Raw genomic sequence first — 22,499 nt, forward strand, 5'->3', positions numbered from 1 at the left:
TATGCCAATAGCCATCCTTTATTACATCCTTTTGAGTGAAATTATCAATGAATGTCATATGTTACACTTTTGATGAAGTTTTTTGTGTTTCCTGTAAAAGTTGAAAAAATTAGTTAGGCGATTTTTTTTTAACAGGGTGACGATTTAAAACAAAATTTGACTTGTTAGCCTCAAAGCACCGCCTACTTCAGTAATGGTAATGTTGCATCAGAATTGCAATATCCGGGAACGTCATCAGCGCTCACCCGGCTCCCAGACTGCTCATACAGTATACTAGACTTACACTTTACTACTACTAGACTTGCAAAGGTTATTTCTCAAAGTGAGGTAGCTTTTCATTTGAGATGGCTGACCCGAGTGTCGTGGAGAAAATGAGCGAACTACAAGTGGACGAGAAAAAAAAGGTGATACTTCAGTCTCCTAACCGGCTACATTCAAGTGGTTTTAGCCAGCTAGCGGCTAGCCTAGCTTGTGGTAAGATGCATGCTGTCATTTAGCCAAGAGCATTCTGGTGCTAACGTTGCAGCCAACTAGCTTTTATGAGTAACCTCACAATGACTTAACGTTACCTAAATCGTCACCCGTAACATAACAAATGTTTGTTTAATTTTTATTTTTATGTGATTTAAGTGATAAATTGTGCCACATTGCCATATTCGAGCACAGCCGGGGAGTTTGGTTTGGCTAACGTGACTGTCACACGTATAGCTTGGGAGAGTGAGTGCCAAACTCAATTCAAAAATCTGTCATTTGCATGTTTCACAGATTATCTGTGGACATTTACACATGTGTGGCCAACTCGTAGGACCTTGCATGAATAAATCATGTTCTATTTTCAAATCGGCAGGCACCCAATGGATTTTTCATGCAAAGCTCTCTCTTAAAATCTAGTTTGTACTCACTAAAATGTCTAATAATAACCCTAGTGTACGTTACATCTTGAAGGACGCTGTCGGTTGACCAGAACAATTTATACATTCTCATTGGATCACTTGTATGCTGTATTTACCCCTGCAAAAAATTAGAAAGTAGTTTTTAAATAACAAATATCTTATAGTGGTAATGTGTTTATGTGCCTAATGCTAGAAGTGTATGTTAGTATTGTTGTGTCAAACATTGTGTATCTTTCCCATCTGTATCCATGTAAATAATGTTCCAAGTATCCATGAAGTTGATTCTGAATCAGTTTCATATTAAAATTGTCTTTCATGCGATTTTTTTCTTGATAAAAGATGACTAATGTCATGTGCTTTTGGATAGGGGGGAACTGAAAGCGGTAAAGATGGAGGAAAGAAGAAGGCTAAAGGTGCTGCTGGGGATTCTGGGGGCAGGGCAGAGGTGAGTCACTAAATTAAGCATCAGAAAGTATGTAGATGCTATTATTAGACATAATTACGCATTGATTTACAAGAATGCAAAACATTGGACGTATCGTATTTGTGTAGATCTTAGTCATTGCATGCCCACATGTCTCAGATATTTTTTTATATCAGCTAATATAATAGTATAGTAAAAGCCTGGTAAATGTGATAAAATGCTGCAGATATTTTCAAGTGCTGTTAATAAAATGTCTACAATGACATCACATTGAGATAGTTCTAGCCTGGAAGTTTGGATTTCAGAAAAGAAAATGGCAATATTATTAATACAAGTATTGGTTTCAGTCCCTCAGTACATCACAGTACAGTACAGTACTGATGTGTCTTTGTGTTCTCACTGTTTTTTTCTGATGTTTTTTTACACAACTGAGAAGATTAGGCAACAAGGTTAACTGCCAATAAAAGCAATACACAGTGACAGCATTTTCCACTATCCTCCATTTACTCACACCTTTTTTGTTTCCGTCTAGCTGTCGCCAGCACCCCAGTACATTGATGAGCGTCTCACTTTGTACAACAAGCTAAAATCTGAGCATGAAGCTCTGATGGCAGAGAGAGCTGCTAAAGACAGCCGTCCCATCAAGGTGACTCTGCCTGATGGAAAGGTTGTGGATGCTGAGTCCTGGAAGACCACACCGTACCAGGTGGCCTGTGGAATCAGGTCAGTGTGATGATGGGTTCTCTGCAACTGTTACTTTTTAAATGTGACACGTCACTTTCATGTAGTGCAAAAAAGAAAACCGAAACAGAAAACCTCAAGGCTGTGTCAGGAACTTAATTTCCAAAGATTAGCTGTCAAGTTTACTTGTACAGCCTCTAATCAGTGTTACAGTTTTACAAGGCTTCATAACACCCACATTTTGAAAGCAGTAATTGGAAATGACACCCGCCAACCTTACACCATCCACTAAAGACAAGAAAATACTAAAAATCTCATTAGTGTCAAAAAGTTCTGGTAACTTTGTGGTGGGAAAGTCTGAGACTGATCTCTCTTACTGCATGGTGCAATATACAGTAGGTGCCAAGATTGTGTTAATGTCAATAACCAAAGTAACCATGACCAGGACACACAGCAAACACCGGGAAACATAAACAGCTTTATCGTTCTAAGAGTCAATGATGAATTGTTCCAACTGACTCAAAAGCACCAGCTCCAGCCACACCTTTGTATTTTCTTTATAATGCAGTGAATACACTGAAGTATATGGTTGGTGTTTTTAACTTTCTGTGGTCCATAAGACTGTTTTTAGGTCCTCAAATTATCAAGACTTAAGCAAGTGGTTTGTCTTTTTGTCAGCAGGATTTTGGAACAACTGCTGGCCTGATTGTCATGAAACTATGTGGCATTGGCTAAGGAAGAACCCATTAAATTTTGAAGCGGCTCTGAAGCACAAGGCAGTTACATAAATTATTTTTCACTTTAGTTAACATTACAAGATAGGGCATTTGGCCTTGGCGGAGGTCTGCGCTCTCCAAGTGCCTTAATAGTTTTGTATGTGTATTTTAATTCCAGAAGCGTGGGGGTGGGGGCTTTAAAGGGATGTTACTCTGTTGTAAGCAGCATCCGTTTATCTCCTCCTTGAGTTCAGGATATTTGTCTGTAGGTCCGTCAAACACCTTGTAAGACCAGTCAAACTACATCTATCATAGGACTGGTTATTACCGCGCCCCATGATCAGTACTTGATGGCAAACTTTCAGAAGACTTAGATTTTATACAAGGCTAGGCAATTTATTAGTATATCATTTATTGGCTGTCGTTCTTGTATTGTGGGGTTTCTAAAAATCTTAATAAATAATTTTAACAAAATTCAAACACAGAACAATTACTGTTTAAGATTTCTGTTTATCATTTCTGAGAAGAATTTAATTTGAAAGCTCCAGTTTGACTGGCCATTTTCATGTAATTATGCACACATCAAGTTGGCATGTGCTACGTCAAACAACAGCTACATAATCAGTATTGGAAGGTCTTATGGTCATTGCTATACCTATTAATATTGGAATATCACTCAAACTTATATATTTTAGCTGAAGGGGATGCCCCAGAACACGTTAGATTTGCCCACTTTTGACTAGGCTTATTGTTAAAATTGGTCTCGCCAGTTTAATGTCAAAATATAATTTATGTCTTCGTACATCTGCACATGAATGTGATGTGGAATATTTTCCTGTTTTACTTCCAGTCAAGGCCTTGCCGACAGTACAGTGATCGCCAAAGTGAACAACGGTGTGTGGGACCTGGACAGACCACTGGAGGATGACTGCAGCCTTCAGTTGCTCAAGTTTGACGATGAGGAGGCTCAAGCTGTAAGTCGACACATCCCTGGGTATAACACAGTGCTTACATTTGTTTTTTTGTGCTTTTCTCAGTTACAGTTAGCGGATTTTCCACCATTAAACCTAAAAAGGAGATCCTAGGGTTATAAATGTACATTTTTTCAAAAGTTAAAATCTTATTTTCCTTTTTTGGATTTTCTAAGTGTTGACTGATTTCAACAAATCAGGGTTTCGCTTACCAGTACACAGCATCCTGCAGAGTTAGTTCACATCTTTTGATGTATAGGTAGGGCAGGCAAGGTTACAATGATGAATGAAAGTTTTACAATCAATAATAAACCTCAAAGCTCTGTGATTTACCAACTGTCCGAGACACAAAGACATTAAGAGCAGACGTGGGAATGTAAAACACTGCTGCAATCATCAACTGTCATAAAAGTGGCAGTAACTTGTCCCTTAGAGAATAATGAGACTTGGTCCTAAATTAAAAGCCCAATTTCAGCTTCACTCTCTATGTAAAGTGCTGAATATCGTACCTGTAGATGAACCATTTGTCAGTTGACATTTCTAAGTACTTAAGAAATTCAGACATGAAGGTCAACAGTCTTGATTTTCCAGCACAATCATACTTTTTTTTTTTTAAAACACAAAGGAATTTGAGAGAATTTGTTTGTTTATTGTTTAGGTTTACTGGCACTCCAGCGCCCATATCTTGGGCGAAGCCATGGAGAGGGTGTATGGAGGCTGCCTCTGCTACGGTCCTCCAATCGAGAACGGCTTCTACTACGACATGTTCCTGGAGAACAATGAGTGAGTCACACAGACTTTGGGTTCAGATTTGTCTGTATAATTAGTTGTTAGTCAGCTTTCCGTGTTATTTTGTTGTGTACTTAGAGGCTTAGCAACTGTCAGTCTGGTTCAGCATGTCTGAGACCGGTGGCAAACACAAAACAGGTGGATTGTAATGACACTAATGCTGTCAAGCCTGATTTTTCATGGGTGTGGATTTGAAATTGCATCTTTTTATATCTACCCATAGGGTTCGGAAGCCTAAAAGCAAATCTATTTTACAACACACAACTAGAGATTAGGTCTATGGAGCTTTGAAAGTGTGTTGAGACACCATCTGAAATTTGAACACTTCTTCTTTGTAAACAGCTTTTTCACTTGACCTTTCCCCGAAACAGATGCATTTCTCCCTGCTTCAGGCTGCAGGAGAGCGTGAGGAGTGCTGTCTAATTAATTCTACAACCTCCTTAATGAAGTCATTTTATGCTAATGGCATTCTTGGAGACGTTTTTTTTTTCTTTTTTTTTACAAGGATATTTTGACATTGCTGAAACCCTAAAGCCAAGGACTTTTAACTATTTGCCCATGCTCGGCTGAGGTTATCAGTTTCTGGAATTCTAAAAATTACATTGGTGAACAAAAGGTTTGGTCACATGGCTTATTGTCTGGTCACCTCCATTATGCCCTCTAGAAACACTGGCAGACTAAATTTAGCATTGAATGCTCTTTGCATATCAATGTAGGATGTAAGACAGCCATTTTTATTGGCTGTAATGCTCTTGTTGTGTTTCTCTTGATGTTTTGGAACAGGGGCGTATCAAGCAATGACTTCCCAGGTCTGGAGACCTTGTGCAAGAAAATAATCAAGGAGAAGCAGCCATTTGAGAGGCTGGAGATAAGGAAGGAAACACTGTTGGAAATGTTCAAGGTAATTGAAAACACAAACACATCCCAAAAAAAGAGGATAATTTAATAAGTAACAAAACTCTAAATCAACTACCTCTCCTTGACAGTACAACAAGTTTAAGTGCCGCATTCTGAATGAGAAGGTTACCACTCCCACCACCACGGTTTACAGGTGAGTTCAGGCCCTCTGTATTTTTGTAGCGCCTAGAAATACCAAAACCAAGAATAAATTGATCCCACTGAACAGGGCTGTCACAATTATTCAAATTCATAACTTGATTATACATTCGATTTTAAAGTCACAATTCGGGTCAATCGACTTGTTTATTTTCCTCACTGAGGGTTATGCTATCATGAGACTGACAACTGTCATTTACTTTTTAGAATTCTTTCAAATAGATAGGCTACATGGATGGTATCAAATGCGATAAAACTGACATATTTTTTTCGCAATGTACCTCACAAAGGCCAACGAGCAGTGGCTTGTCACTAAAATGAGAATAGTTGGTCCACCTTAAAGGTCAGTCCACCTTAAGTAAGCTTCGATCGTTGTTGCTAACTTTGGAGCTAACCTCCTTCACTTCATTCAGCAGCAGCATAATGATGAACCTGGACACTAGAGCTGTAAAAAATTCAAATTTTTTAGATGCGTCGCAAATCTCTTGAATGTTTCTCACATTAAACAGCGTCCTACTCGCTGCCACTGCAGATCTCTCAGGATGGCTAATAAACCTGAGATTGCAGATTCCTTGTGCACATCAGAGTCAGCAGTGATTCACTTCAAACTTACATTTCATTGACGACGGCATTGCCCAAATCTGTCAATCAGTGCAATGACATGAACTGTAAATAAACAGATTGTAAGGCGAGTCCATCTCCCCAAAGCATTTAGGCAGCGTACTGCTGCAGATTCAGATCTTGCCAAGTAAATATTGAGTTTTTTGCTTTGTACATGTGACCACATGTGCATACACTTAACATCCAAAACCCACTGTGCTGGCCTGGTTTGACTTGGTGTGTCTGCTCAGCATGGCAGGGATTTGTGTCTGCATTTCAACAGGGCTAACTGCCGGAAGGTGTGTGACTAGTGGTCATTTAAAAAAAAAGATGGCTGTAAAACGCAGCGGCTGTATAGTGGTGGATAAACACATTTCATGTGCTACAAATTCTTCATAATAAAGGCCTCCTGTCCTGTAATAACTTTTACTATGAAGAACAATCAGGAAATGTTTTCGTCGGCAACAACTTTAAAATGACTCCTACGCAGCTGAAAGCAGGCTCTGTTTTAAAGCTAGATCAAAGATGGAAATCCAAAATTTGGATCCTTCAAGATGCATTGATAATCATTTTATAATCACATTGTAGCCCTCTGAATCATAATCGAATCATGAGGTGCCTCGAGATTTACAGCCCTAATAGTCACTTTATTCTATTTTGAATTTTCTATTTTGTCGATCCCACAGACACTTTCATGCTGTTGTAAACACTCACAACAAATTTGCGAGTGAAAATCGTACCCAACAAAAATGCACTTTTTACCTCTATTTGGGTAATGTTTACTAAAAACTAGTGCCCAGATATACTAAGAAAATTTTCAAGCCTTTTTAAACAATTAAGTCATACATTCGTTACTTGTTTTTAAAGATTTATATCTTCACAAGAAACCACTGGGCTTAGGGAAGAGTGGAAAAGCACAGAGAGAGATTAATGCATACTTACATACGGAATTTGATAAAAACAGAAATGTATCGAGAACACATATCCCATGTAGCATTTTTTGAAAATGCTCAACACTTAAAGACTTTCTATATCTTAGGTGTGGTCCCTTAATTGACTTGTGTCGCGGGCCCCATGTGAGACATACAGGAAAAATCAAGGCACTAAAGGTCCACAAGGTGAGCCATTTTGTTTTCAGCTATGCATCATGTACAGGAAACCTGTTAGTGTATATGTTGAAAAATTGCTGATTAAACCAAATGGTATTTCAATACTGTAGTCTTTGCCCTGGATGTCTGCTAGTAAGCAAATTTGTCCCCATATCTAGAGCAGAGTTACCTTCTGCTTTATTCTCAGGGGGTTTGATGGAGCCAAAAGACTGATGAAAGCTAACATATTCCTTTTGTGGTGTGCTAGAATTCGTCTACATACTGGGAGGGAAAGGCGGACATGGAAACCCTCCAGAGGATCTATGGGATCTCCTTCCCTGACCCCAAAATGCTCAAAGAGTGGGAGAAGTTTCAGGAGGAAGCCAAGAACAGAGATCACCGCAAACTGGGCCGGGTATGAACTGAGATGTGAAGAAGCTGTCGGTTAGGAAAGAGTTGGTCTCCATAGTCATTTTAAAATAGTCTCCTATAGGCTTTACTCCTACAAAGGAAGGATATTTATGGTATGTTATGAAATACAGGTAGAACACTTCTAAAGTACAAGAGCTAGGATTGGGTTTGATGTGTGTCTGATGTTACAAAGCCATTTCTGAACAGTGTGAAAATGTGATACTCCTGGTGCATTATCAGCAGTATCGCAACAAGAACAATTATCCTACAACTAGAAAAGCTATTTTTTATGTTTTTGAATGTCAGACAAATGCTTTTAGAAAATATCACTTACTTGGTGAATTGTTAGAAAGTTCATTTACATGATTTGTTCATTTACATATCAATCTAGATAGAAATACTGAGAATAGCGTTATAAAAAATTAACTATGACCCATTTTCCGCTTTGAGTGATGGCAGAATTAACCCATGGCATAAGGCAGCATTCAATTAGATGTTCTTCACAAACTTGGAACAGTTTTATTAAACTGTAAGGCCATCTTTATTGCCATGCAATTAAAAAACAAACAAACAAACAAACAAACTTGTTGCTGTTCAACAACAGATGTGGGAAAGCAATCTAAGCAGAAGAATGAGTACATTGTCAGACAAACCCTAGTTACTTTAATATGTGATGAGCTGTTTCATTATTTTAAAGTGAAACCAGTTTGGCCGGAGTGGCCCTTTTCAGTTTTCCATCACACAAACAAACCCTTTTTATTTTCTTATTCAGGAACAGGACTTGTTCTTCTTCCACGACCTGAGTCCAGGGAGCTGCTTCTTCCTGCCTAAGGGGGCCTTCATCTACAACACCCTAATTGAGTTCATTAAGGTAAGTCAAAGCTCTCTGACTCACAGTATCCACTGTGATCTCACTCTAAACTTTAAGACGTATGAGTATGAATCTGAAAAATTAAATTGGCAGGGAGACCTGGGGAGAAGGGAAGAACTGATTTAGACCTTTAGTTTGCCTGTGCAATAATAACGGCTTTATGTATTCACAAGATGTATCGCTTTAATTAGAAATCACTTTAAACATCATATTATACAGGGGAGTAGGAAGTTAATGGTTTTATGTTGATGATACAACTTTATGTAATTGTCTTCTTTAAACGCCTAATGGATCCTTTTTTTTTTTTTTTTTTTTTTAAGCAACGAGGGGCTACGAATATAAAATGTTACTTTCACAACTATAATATGAACATGTGCAGGCACATACTTTAAAATTCATATCTGTACCATTTGTTCTCACAACAGCGATGCTTTAAATGGATATTAACACATTGAATTTTTCTCAATATCTTATTTTTGGCTGTAATAGAAAACCTTTGTGTTATCTTCACAAAATGGCTTATTTATTTATTTGGAATGAATTGAAACATGTAAAACAGATGTGATTGACAGCACTGAAGAAAACCGCTCCTGCTCCATTATAAAGAGGCACAAAATCGATCTGATTTAAAACACTCACTCTTGGTTTTCAGTCAGTGCAGTCACAATGCAGTGCACATTGGAAGCAATTTCACTTTGATGTGGTAAAATAGATTTCTGACTGAGGAGTAATGAGATGTGTTTATTAAAAAGCCCTGTCTGCACAAGCAGCCAAACACCTAGAGATTTCAAATGTTTGTTGGGTATATGAGGATCGGGATTTAAAAATAAATTACCCAATTTTATTTCATTATCGCCATCACCTTTCTGTTTTGAATTTTAAAACTGATATCAGACAAAACTCAAGGTGCATTAAAGCATTATAAAATGCCTACCTTTTCTTTCAGTTTACCCCAAATCCCCTTTATAATGTGTAAACAAACTGTGATGTGGATATGCAGCGGTTTAAACATTCTCAGAGGAAGTTTGCTTTTCAAAAATCTCAGGCTTTGCTTGCAGAGTTATGTATGTTTTATCAGTTAGTCCCCGGGTGTTGACAAAGAGTTTTATACATTTGTTTGTAGCTGTGATGTGTACTACAGAGCAGTATGAAGCTGAGTTTCTTGTGGTGCTAGTAACTCAGCCATTAGTGAAATCCTTGTTCTGCTTTTTGGCAGAGTGAGTACAGGAAGAGGGGTTTCCAGGAGGTGGTGACGCCCAACATCTACAACAGTAAGCTGTGGCAGACCTCCGGCCACTGGCAGCACTACAGCGACAACATGTTCTCCTTCGATGTAGAGAAGGAGACCTTCGCCCTCAAACCCATGAACTGCCCGGGACACTGGTGAGCCTCCCCCCCTCCCCTCATATTTAGAGAAACACCCTAACTAAAGAATAAAGGAATTTAATGAGTTGACATAAGCACTAAACATCTGGTAAAATGAAGTGTTCATATACCCTGATTGCTGTGGGTATAAATTAATTATGTAAACTTTATTTTTCACAGTTCTATGTATACAACCAATTTAAATGTGATGATTAAGGCTTTGAGAGTCTGAACTTTTTTATTATAGGTTCCTAGGTACTTAAAGGTCCTAGAATGAACATAAAGTGTAAAGAAAAACAAACCCACACACCTACTTCTGTTACAAACTGTGTTTCAAGTCTTGCTCCAGTGTGAAATAGATATTTTTGGTTGGTTTCTTTCTCTAATCAGTGAAACGACATGTTTGTTGAAGCCAAGGTTGTTTGTTCTTCTGCACTACTAAATGTGTTTGGAGCATTTAATGAGCTTGGAGTACTGTTGTTTAACCTTGGTACAATATTTAGTTTAATATTTTACAAAATAAGATTCTACCACTGTGCCGTGGCAAACGGGGACAATCATTAAGCAATGTTTTATCACACTTGAGTAGCTTTATACAAGTTTGCACAGAGGTTTTGTTAACATGAGTGGAGTCTTTGTGAAATAGTTTTATATTTCACTGCTACAATAGATTGCCATTCATCTCCTCACAACTTGTAATGGACTGATGCTCTTGCCATGTTTTCAGTTGTTGAATGACCCAGTTCAATTTACGGCTGAATGCTGCATTGCAGTGTAAAGAGCCAGACTGCAGCTCTTTGTATTCAAATCTTTTATCTCTTTTTTTTACTGTTCCAATCTTTGTGCTATCACTGGCAGCCCCTCTGGAGATCACACTGAAATGGAAATTGAGCTTGCAAACATGTTTGTGTTGGATGTCAGTTAAATATTGAATGCAGCCTTTCATAATGATATTGAAGCAGTAGAGCAATTATCAGTTATTTTGATAACTTGAGGTTGAAGACGGCATTTTTAATTTGTGTAGTTTTCATGCAATGTCTTTCTGTCTGTTTGGCTGCAGTCTGATGTTTGATCACCGGCCACGCTCCTGGAGAGAGTTGCCCCTTCGCATGGCCGACTTTGGCGTCCTGCACAGGAACGAGCTGTCAGGAGCCCTGACAGGCCTCACCCGTGTGCGCCGCTTCCAGCAGGATGATGCTCACATCTTCTGCTCCATGGACCAGGTGAGGCCTGCTCTGATGCATTGACATTACCTTAGTCAAGTTCACAGACTTTGGAGTCGTACAAGTCTGATAAGAAAAGTTTGCTGATGCTGCCAGTAAATTTGACTTCAGAGGCATCAGAGTCTGTTTACAAATCTTGTGGAATACAGCTATATGTGAAACCCTTTTTTTACGAAAGCCTTGTTTGGCTTCAGAGAGAGCTGCCCAAGCTCTGCTTAATTGACTCAAGCGGTGTTATTCGTGGCAGCTGCGCTTACGTGGGTTGGAAAACTACAAGTTTTAAATTTTTATTAATCTGGGGGCGTTGAGTAAGCAATACATTGTACTGAAAGAAACAACCTCTGACACAAAAAAGTGTAATGAAACAGTTGTTCAAGAAGGAATTGCAAGTTGGAAACTAGGCCAAAATCCATCTAGCCAGAGTACACCGACATAAACACATCTGGCCTTCGAGCTGGGCAATATGACTAATATATTGAAATGGCTATTTTACATATTTTCTATAGCTTTTTGCATTCCGTTGTATAAATTCCAGCGGCCAAACTGCATTACCGCGATATTTACATCATGTATATATGCAAATCATAGAGGCACTGTTTTGCGTGACATAAGCAGTATCCCAAAAAAGGCTTTACAATGTGATTATTTCATACTGAGTATTTATTTATTAAATTCTCTGAAAACATGCTCTATCATGATATATATGGTCAGGGATGTGAAATTACCTATATAAGGATAGAGAATTTTGGCCATGTCACCAAGCCCTTCCTGATGTGTGAACCGTTTTTATCTGCTTAGATATAAACCACTTCTTTTGACCTTATTAAGATCTCATTGGACCCTTTCCACAAACGGAATATTTTGAGCTGTTATACATTATTTGAATGATATTTATAAGACAGTTCTCTTTGATAATGGGGTTGTGCTAATTGATGTAGGTCCTCTGTAGATGCTCATGAAGCTCAGAAACTTGCCTTACAAACATCAGTTGACTGTAGGCTTGTTTTTTCCTCAGCAGATGCCCTGGGACGCGTTTAGATCAAAGTCGGAAATAACAGAACGAAATTATTGACTTCCGACTTGCAATGGATTGCAGCATTAACAGACCTCTGTAGCCCACTCTTCAACTCTGCTTGAGGCTAACAAGCACAATAGCGCAAAACACCCAACTCTCTGACCGAACTGTCCAGTTGAATCGTGGGTAATGTAGCTGCCATGTTTTGACAAGGAAGAATAATGTGTGGAATGAAAAAGGCAATATATCTTTTCTGCTGTATCGATTTTGATACTTTTACAACCACAACTGTCCATCATGAGTCTGACAATGTCAGAGGAGTGCCATGCTAAATCAGCGCAGTATTCTTTAAGTCTTGATTTTAATAATACCAGTCACGTTTTTCTAGCAGTACCTTTTGACAAATGTTTCCACTTGCTTTTTAGATCAATAAGAATACAATAGATGTATTTCCAAAAACACTTTTTTTTTTTAAACAAAGAAAGTTAAATAATGTCAAGAAAAAACAACAAGCACACAGTGGTAAACATAGTGGGAAGCTTTCACAGTTTACTGAGAAGTGGCTTTCTGTGGAGAAGAATTAATACCTGTTTGAAGAAGCCATCAGTGTCTTGCTGGCAAAGTGTCTTGAATAAATTTAGGTAATGTTGTCAGTGAACAGTCTGTCACAATCTCAGGTTAAGTGAGAAGACTCCACAGGCTGCTGCAGCCTGGTGTAGCAACTTGCATCTTAAGTCCTTTCACCAAAGAGGAGCACTGCCATTATCGATGCACACAAACAGGATTTTGGAAGACAAGAGATTTCTTAATTAGTTTGTTCTGATGTGGTAACACAACAACCTGCAGCCAGGATCCCACTGATTTCATTTTCTCTTTATCAGTAATGGGATTGGATGGTTAATTATTTGATTGCATTTTCTACACAAATTGTTTCACTTCTAATTTTTCACTTTGACTGCAGCAACTGGAAAGTATTGCTTTTACTGTTACTTGCTTTGTGACTTACCAAAGTCAGTGGGATTTAACTTTGCATTGGTCAATTCAGCTAGACTTAGCTAGCACTAACACAGAAGGATTGAGATTATGGTTTCTCAGAAAGGAAAAGCAATCCATCACGTGGCATTCTTCAATCATTTCAACACATGACTGTAGTGTCTTCCTATTTTCACTCTCTGTCTGAATTGTTACTGATGGAGCTGGTTTCCCCCCACTGTAAAGGTTAGGGGTGCACTGGATTTGTATCACAAGACAAAATGATCATTGTGAAATGGATACATACTAATCATATCATCTTGTTTTTGTAATCTTTAGAAGCCAAAATCATAATTAAAAATAAAATTCAATTAAAGGCCCAGCCCTAATCGTGATGTATTATCTCCAATAAAATGAGCAGTTTATCCTCATATTCTTCTTTTTACATCATATGATTATCTTCTTTGTTAACACCAGAAGAAACAAAGATGAAATCAGGCTTTACACCAGAAATTAAACTTGCAGCCATGTCCAGATGGATGATGCTAATTCTCTGACGTTTGTTTTTTGACACCAGATTGAGGGCGAGATTAAAGGCTGCCTGGACTTCCTGCGGACTGTGTATGACGTGTTTGGCTTCAGTTTCAAACTCAACCTCTCCACAAGACCGGAGAAGTTCCTGGGGGACCCGGATGTCTGGGAGCAAGCAGAAAAGGTAATCAGAAGGCATCTTGTGTCTCTTGTATGGTTGGAAATGTGAACAGCACTCTCACAAAGTCTCACTGGAGAATTAAGATGCTGATCTGTGATATTATTATCAAGATGGAAATTCTGGAGCCACTTCAGACGGCAAATGTGAGTTTGATTTGTCGACCCAGAGAACATTTATATTTTAATGAATGAGTTTCATTCTGTAGAGCTGCTATCTGTTCCGAAGCAGAAAATACTTCATCTCCAGAGAATCTACATCAGTGCAGTCACTGTCTGCCTTTGCTGTCAAATCAAACTCGCTCTCAGTGGGCCAGCTCTATATTTTACATCTTATTTTCAGCTCTAAGTTTCTCTGGGAGAAAAAAGGTATTTAAAGAGAAGGCAGGTAGTGTTTAAAACTACCTTGAACAAAGTAATAACAAGTGAGTGAGTTAAAGTGAGTGATAATGACTCTTTATTGCTTGGTGCTTTCAGCCATAGATGAAACACAGCAAGTGTCTCTCGGGACAACTTGAGTCTAACAGATGAATCTGTTGTTGGATAAAGGTGCCACAAGTTAACTATACTGTTTTATCAGTAGCACAAATATACGAAGCACATACAAATAGTTTATTAGTCTGGCAAGCCTTTACTTGGCAGGCTCTGAATGAATGAAAAGGTCTGTTGACAGAGACACAGCATGCGGTGAATTTTACTGCAGGGTGAGATTTTCTTTCACATGACATTTGTTTTCCTCTTGATCAGATTGTGAAGTATTTTTTATTCCACCAGTGAAGTTTTTCATCTGCGGTGCACATTGCAGCACTCAATTTCTGCCACAAAGACGTTTGTTTTGCTTTCCTCTGCTGTTTTTACTTCACACTGTTGTAAACTGGTTACAGAATCAGATGATACTTTAAATGCCCATCCATATGTCATCTCTCCCATTAACTTAATTGTTATATTTTATCATATTGATTGTCTCTTTATTTTGGTGGCAAAATGCATCCTGCTTTGTCGACAGAAAATGCAACATTTTTCTTCTCCATGGCCCACTCGAAAGATTTTGATTGCTCTTGGGATCCAACAAATCACATGGAACACAGGGACACAGGGAACTGTATCCACATTCATACTTTAAATAGATGACAATTTAATAAGTATGGTAAAATGTGAGCCTGATAAAATGCAGATACAGCTACTAACACAGATTTTATAAATGTTAAAGAGTTCCTTTTAATTTCCGTCCCCCAAAATTTTCCCTTCATTGTCAAGCGTGTCTTTTGTCCGCAGCCAGCAGAACATTATGGATGGCAGTGGGAGTTATTTCTAACATGTTGTTTTATTAACAATGAATCCATTGACCACTAGGTGTGTCCCCGACTAAAGATTTACATAATTTAATCTCATCTGTCAAGTCTCGCCTATTGTCGACTGATAGTCATATCTTTTTTTATTTTTTTGCTTATTGTTTCCCCTGTGTTTTTAAGCATTATGTATCTATAGAAAAATATCAGAAAATCTTAATCATTGGCTTAGATACATGTAACTACTGCCTGGCTGCTGTGTCAGATCACAACCTCAAGTTATGTGTCAGAGAGCCTGTTTGTTGTGTGTAGTGGGTGTGTTTGTAGGTGTGCACTGTCCATAGCACTGCCACTGAGCAGACAGACAGGTGGAACATGTTGGTCTCTCAACCTGCTTGCATTTCGTGTTTGCAAATAGAACTTCCGGGCCTAATTTCATTCCCACATCATTGTAGCAATCAACAGACGGAAGGGAAATGACAGGGAAGTAAGGGACATAAAATGAGAGGGAGAGAGAGAAAGCGAGTGCGAGTGCCACCAATTGCGGCCATCAGCTGTTTCTACATGCCTCCCCCTGCTGATTTGAACAGAGAATTGTTTATATGGCGTTTAGCCTTCCTGGGGCTCAGATGGTCCTGCAGATTTCGATATCACAATTTTGTCTCCTTGTTGATTTATGCATACTAAGGAGATTAATTCTGAAGTAGAAGAGCTATCATTTTTTTATTAACAGTAGTATTAATAGGCTGATATTTATACTAAAATAGGCCCCTATATAGCCTGAATGGAATGATCCTTTGTTTCATAACCACACTGAAATGATTCGACTGTGAGATTGGCAGTTGAAGATCAATTCGTGGTGATCCCTAGAGGCCACAGTAACTATTTACTTATGGACCACTTTGGTCTATTCTGTCCATCAGACTACAGAGAACTTAAAGACTACAGTTTGAAGATTGTGCTGATTGTTACTCACTGCATGTGTAAATAATGGGATAAAATAAGTTCACCAGCATAAAATCTGGAGTTGTGAGAATTTGAATGGCCTATAAGTTTTAGAGCTGTTTGGTTGACCAATCAGGAGACTTTTTCCCTAAGGAAAACATTTCCTAATATCAGCACTGACTTTTTATGATTAATGTTTGCATCCACAAAGGTGGAAAATTATATAAAGAAAAAACTGACTTGCAAACTTGGCATAGTGACTGGAACAGAACTCGCTGCATGTTTCCCTCACCTCATTAACTCCCTCAAGCAACCATAAAATATTATTGAGACGTTAACATTTCTCAGTTCAGTGATTAGTTCCAGATGAAGAAAATGTCAGGTCTAAATATACAACTTTGCTTAACACCACTGTGTGTACTCGCGTGTTGGTCAGCCATTGACATTGTAACAAAGCAGTAATTGTTTGTTTTTACAGCAACTGGAGAACAGCTTGAATGACTTTGGGGAGAAATGGGTTCTCAACCCTGGTGATGGAGCTTTTTATGGACCAAAGGTAAGCCATGCGCTGCAGTAATGATGCACTTAAACTGTGAAGCAGCAGGAGGGTTACTGCTGATCGCTTGTGTCCTTTCTTCTCAGATCGACATTCAGATCAAGGATGCCATTGGCCGGTACCACCAGTGTGCCACAATTCAGCTTGACTTCCAGCTCCCGATCCGCTTTAATCTCGCCTTTGTCAGGTAACTCTCCTACTGCTTTTATACACACTTTAAAGGGAACCAACAGAAGAATAGAATGTTTGATGGTGCAAATGCACCTGTGTCATATAACCAAACATATTGTTATACAGTGAACATGATCAAAGTTTCATGTAAAAAACAATCAGTCAAACAATCAAAAGAAATAAATCAAAGCGTAAATAGTGGATAATATTAAGTGCTGATGTGAAAGCAGAAAATAGGATTGTCTTAAATGAAACTATATGATGTGCATTTATGGAAAAGTACCAAGTTTTTTTTAAGCCACCCCGAGGCTATAGATTTTTCTTTTTCATTTTGCTTTAAAACTGCTTTTTACCGTTTCACATAAAGAAGAAAACAACATAAACAACACAGCCTGAATGATGAGAGTATACCAATATCTCATAATTCCTAGGAGTTCCTAATTTGTCCTTTACCCTTCAAATGATTTTGTAGCCATGACGGTGACGACAAGAAGAGACCAGTGATCATCCACAGAGCTATCCTGGGATCAGTAGAGAGGATGATCGCTATTCTGACAGAAAACTACGGAGGCAAATGGTTTGTAAACAATCAATTTTAAAAGGATGATTTGTCAATTAGTTGCTGACCCCAGACAGACACTTTTGTTTCATTGCATTTCCTTGTGAACGCTGTTAATGATTTTCACATTGACAGAATTAACAGAATTATACATTTAAAAATCACCCTCACTTCTGTGTGTGTACATTTTTCAAAGGTACGTGTCCTGCTTCTCTGCTAGCCAGCTCAATGTGTTGTGTTCTGTTTCAGGCCTCTGTGGCTCTCTCCTAATCAAGTGATGGTTGTACCTGTGGGACCGACCTGTGAGGAGTACGCTCAGAAGGTAAATACTGACCACTGCTATTTTGGTCCATATACTCCCTGCAGAAACTAGATTCAACTTTGTCATTGCACAGACTTCAAGTACTGAGACAACAAAATACAGTTAAGCATCGAACCAGAAGTAGAAAAAGCTGTAAAATATCGTACATATCGTGGTAATACAAATAACAGTAAGGGGTAGATATGAATACACTAAATATATTCAGTATGAGCGGTGTACGATTCCCAGAGGTTATGAGACACTTTAATACAACAGTGTGTTTTATCACTGATACTGGAATCCTGTGCCGTTTCAGTGTTGTTGCTGTGTTAATTGTGGTTGTAGTGTGATGTTTAATGCTTGTTGATGCAGCTTTAAAGTATTGAATTGGAACAACATGGTTGATCAAAACCACATAAAATGCTGTCACTTTTATTGAATTTGATGTTTCTGCATCTTTAAAAAAGACTTGAAGGAAGACTACAGTTACAGTACAACTTAGCTTTCATTTTCAGTGCTCAGGCCATCACTTCTATTATGCAAAAATGTATGCAAAAACAGAGAGCTACCAAACTTTTGCTGCTCCTCCATGAAGCGCATTCCGAAAAAAAAAAAAAGTTAGTTATGATAATAGCAACTACGTCTACAAGCACAAAATATTCTGATTTTTGCCTTTACTCTGAAAAAGACAGTATTCCTACTAAGCTGTTTACATGGCTGATGAAACTTAATATCCCTGTTTACATGAAGCTGGCTATAGTCTGATTAACGTAAAATGATCTGCTGTGTTTGATCTGGCACTGGTGAAATTGTACTAAGTGATTCCAACCACCTTGGACAACATGTCAAAAATATGTTGATACCCAAGATTTTCATTATGTTTAGAAGTAGGGTTGTTTCTCCTTCAGACCAGAAATGCAGGTTTTTCTTCGGGCATGCATCTCACACAGAGCTGACCATAAGCAGGCCAGAGGCTGTGTCACAAACTGTGATATTAATATGAAATGAGCTATAGTATTGGCAAATCCACAGCTTAATCTGAAAATTCAACATTTGGCAAGGGGTCTCATTGAGAATACCTAAACTGAATATACCATTTTCATGACCCATACCTAATTCAACATGTTGTCATTGGGTTAAATAGTGGAATACCAGTGTGCATCTAAACATGTCCATGTACTCCCCAAAGTGATTGCTGAGATCTCAAAATGTGACATTGCAGACAATCACACAGGTTATAGAAGGAAAACTGCAGAACTACAGCAAGTGAAGTCTAAAATTGAATCCGGTAGTCTGTTTTAAAAATCCATCACAGTTTATGGACAGACAGTTTGGATAACAATTTTATAATTCCCCATCATTTTCTCTTCCAAACCCACCTGACTAATCTTTCTGATTGTTTGGCTGCTTGCACTTGTTTCTCCTTTGAACCTATTTTGTAACGAGTACAATGTTTATACAACTGATGGCCAGAGCAAAAAATAAAAACTAAGTTCTAATAAACTTTAGTTTACCTTTGAGTTGTGTGGAACCTCAACCTTTTGATGTTTTTCTTTTTGTGTTGAACACATTGTTACTTGCACAAAAAGCCTGTTTGTAAAATCAACAGCTGCACAGTCCTGATATCCATGTAACTGGAAAGCAACAGCAGGTCCACACAGTGTGAAAATAATTGGTGCAGAAAATAATCTTCAGTGCAAGCAAATTGACAACCCATCCAACATGTGCTAGTCCACATGAAAAAAACTCAATTTGTAGAGGTCTATTAAATAAAATGATTAAGAAAATAATAATTTTGAAAAACATGCTGATATGGACTTTACAGTTTTTAACTCGTGGTTGTTTCTCTGGTTAATGTGGCAGGTACGACAGGAATTCCACAACAGCGGCTTCATGAGTGAGGTGGATGTTGACACCGGCTGCACTTTGAACAAAAAGATCAGAAATGCCCAGTTGGCGCAGTACAACTTCATCCTGGGTCAGTGGCAACACACACTCTGTCACTCTGCTGTCCATTTCCTTTCTTTATCTTTCTTATCTCTTCCTCACTGTCCATCAAGATATTGATTTTTTTTTTTTTTTCCTGCCCGTTTGTCCTCTTTGCATGTTTCCCTGCTTGTAAAAGTGGTGGGAGAGAAGGAGAAGACGAGTAACACTGTCAACGTACGCACCCGGGACAACAAGGTCCACGGCGAGCGCACAGTGGAGGAGTGCATCGAGCGTCTCAAACAACTCAGGAGCTGCAGGAGTCGAAACGCTGAAGAGGACTTCTGAGCTGTCTCAAATCGCTGCTATCAGCTCAAGCTTCTCTCAAGCACCTTGAGTCGTAAAAGGGCCGTGTGGTTAAAATCAGGTTTCGGTGAGGAATAAAACTCTCCCATTGTTGCCTAGTCTCTGCTTTATGTCCCCTGGAAATCATGTTTTTCAGATTCAACAATTGTGTCTTCCATTGCGTCTTAGGCCAAAGGTATACTTGCTGTTAACAACGTTTTGGCCTGTGTGTGAATGATGGCTGCTTCACGTGTCCTGCGTCTTTTTGGAGCGTCGGCAGAAATGAACGGTCTACATATCGTCTACAATAAAGCTGAGACAGTTTAGAATCTTCAGTCTGGTATCTTTGAGTATAGTAACCTCCTGGTTTGTTATTTACATACTCCCAATCAGAACAAAATTTATTAGTTCTGACTTCTCTAATGAAAACCTCCAACACACGTCGTACACAGAAAAATATGTGAACGATTCCGTCCGGCTGTGCATGCAAACACGTGGTTAAACAGCAAGTATATCTCCAGCCTTCACTGTATCACTATGTTTCCGGTTATCAAGCCTCATGTTTGCTGTACTCATTCTTATATGGAAAAACAACTTGTAAGACTTCTGTGTAAATTGGTTATTGAACAGCTGATTGATGAAATGATTAAAACAGAGGGGAAATGGTTTGTTACACTGCCTTACAGTTTGTGTCTCATTCTTCAGGGAATTGTACATGAGTTACAATTTTGATAATTAAACAATCTATTCTTAATCCCTGCGTTATGTTTCTTAAATATTTACCTTTTCATATCCATGGTGACATTTCAGCAGCATTCAGACATGTTTTTTTTTATCTTCAGAATTGCATTTTAATTAAGCTTCTGACCATTACTCATCTCTGTCAGGGTGTGGAGAAAAAGACAGACGGTCAATGAGCAGGAAAATAATTAGAGCAATAAATTAGTCGTGCCGCTGACAGTCACCATAAATCCAGATCATAATGAGCAACAGGTTCAATTTATCCGATATGTGTTTGTGGGTTCTACTAACACTCGGCATTGCTTATGAAATACAAGTTTTTCAAGTCACAACTAACTGCACAAGCTGACGATCCTGCATATCGAGGTCAAAGTTGATATTATTAGATCGCTTGACAGTGGTAATGTTTAATTTTCCACAAGAGAGTAGTGGATGAGAGTTGGCGAGATGAGTGTCTGAAAGGTGTTCCGCTACAGTAAAAATGGATACTTATCACCTTCCTCCACCAGTGCGTCATCACTTAGGATGGGAATCGTGATGTGCTGGAGGGTAAACACCTGATGCGTCTCATTATTACATGCTAACTGAACTCGGAGACCATTTGCTGTCTGCACCATTACACCAAGGTCTGAATGTTATTTTTCATTCTAATACTCTGCTCAGTTTTATATTTTTAAAACCGCTTTATATTAATGTTTCCAATTCCTAGTAAATAGCTGGATCAAACATGCAGAAAAGATCAAACAAATAAGTGCATCTTATGAATAATGCTTTCACTGCATTTCTCCAAAAACATAGATACATATTTGGCCCACTTGATTGTGTTTGTTTTCCATACCCAACTCCCACTTTCAGCCTCAGATTATTATTCAAACCACTAGTGGGTGCTGCTTTATCTGTGTACTCAAGCCGTACTGCTAGAACAGACAAACAGTGACAGCAGTGTGTTTCAGCAGTGTAACAGCTGGGGAAAATGGCCCTGCACGGAGCAATGTCAGGGGATTTTATTTTGTGTTGGAAAAAACACCACAAAAATACTAAAACACCTTTGTAGTGGCTTTAAGTGTTGCATTTTTATAGTCACTCTTTGCTTACTAAGGCTGAGTTAGTATTCATGAAGTAGTTAACAGATTTGGAAACTCCTGCTCTAACACTGGCTCCAGAAGACACTGCTGACTGTTTCCTGTTTTGTTTGGAAATTACCTATTTAAATCATGCAAACGTATCCCATTAATTTAAGTAGGAACATTAAGCACTGAGGTTAAAGTTGGAGTGAAAGATGTACTCACACTTGCAGAATAGGCCGTGGGCGCCCGACTCTGAATGCAGGCCAATGAAAACATTGATTTTGGCTGCTATACAAATTGCAAGTAATTAAAATAAGTGAGAGGCCATCAGTTATTTTGGCCAATTTGAGCTTTTCAGCACCAAATAAAATATGTTCACAGGTTTCTGTCAGCATGTGTTTTATGCTTTGTGAGACACGAGTCTGTGACGCAGTTAAAGAGACTTATTTGAAGTTCTTTGTTATTATTTCATTATGTCAGGGTTTTGGCTTTGTAAAATGTTTTAAGGTAAAGTTTATTGCAAATTCACTCAGGAAAAAAAAAACTAACAAAAATTGGCTTCATACTTCTGTGCCAACACAAACCTGGCCCTCACACTCCTTACTTTTATATTATCATAATATCAAAAATGTTAAATATTTATGTTGGAAATGGGAGAGAAAAAATTAAACTGCCAAAAGACAAAAAATAATTTATATCTGTTGGTGCAAGCAGTGGTGGATGAAGTAAGAAAGTACAAATGCACACAGTAACAGTGCTGCAACTTAAAGTTCTGCATTTAAAATTTTACTTCAGGAAAAGTAATTATGCATTAAT

At 38.4% G+C, this 22,499-nt stretch overlaps 1 protein-coding gene across 1 annotated transcript; it reads left to right on the forward strand.

The window, feature by feature from the left end:
• Positions 1–224: 224 nt before the first annotated feature.
• On the forward strand, positions 225–20,629 carry tars1 (threonyl-tRNA synthetase 1). The gene is made up of 19 exons (XM_059337814.1): positions 225–404; positions 1,261–1,338; positions 1,850–2,040; positions 3,565–3,688; positions 4,344–4,468; positions 5,258–5,375; positions 5,461–5,525; positions 7,170–7,248; positions 7,487–7,633; positions 8,402–8,500; positions 9,717–9,883; positions 10,926–11,088; positions 13,653–13,790; positions 16,496–16,573; positions 16,660–16,760; positions 17,217–17,321; positions 17,553–17,625; positions 19,468–19,582; positions 19,730–20,629. Exons 1-19 carry the CDS (start codon positions 345–347, stop codon positions 19,876–19,878), a joined length of 2,175 nt encoding a protein of 724 aa, XP_059193797.1. The 5' UTR covers positions 225–344; the 3' UTR covers positions 19,879–20,629.
• Positions 20,630–22,499: the final 1,870 nt, after the last annotated feature.

The sequence above is a fragment of the Centropristis striata genome, chromosome 7, assembly GCF_030273125.1.
Source record: "Centropristis striata isolate RG_2023a ecotype Rhode Island chromosome 7, C.striata_1.0, whole genome shotgun sequence".
NCBI classification, from domain to species: Eukaryota; Metazoa; Chordata; class Actinopteri; order Perciformes; family Serranidae; genus Centropristis; species Centropristis striata.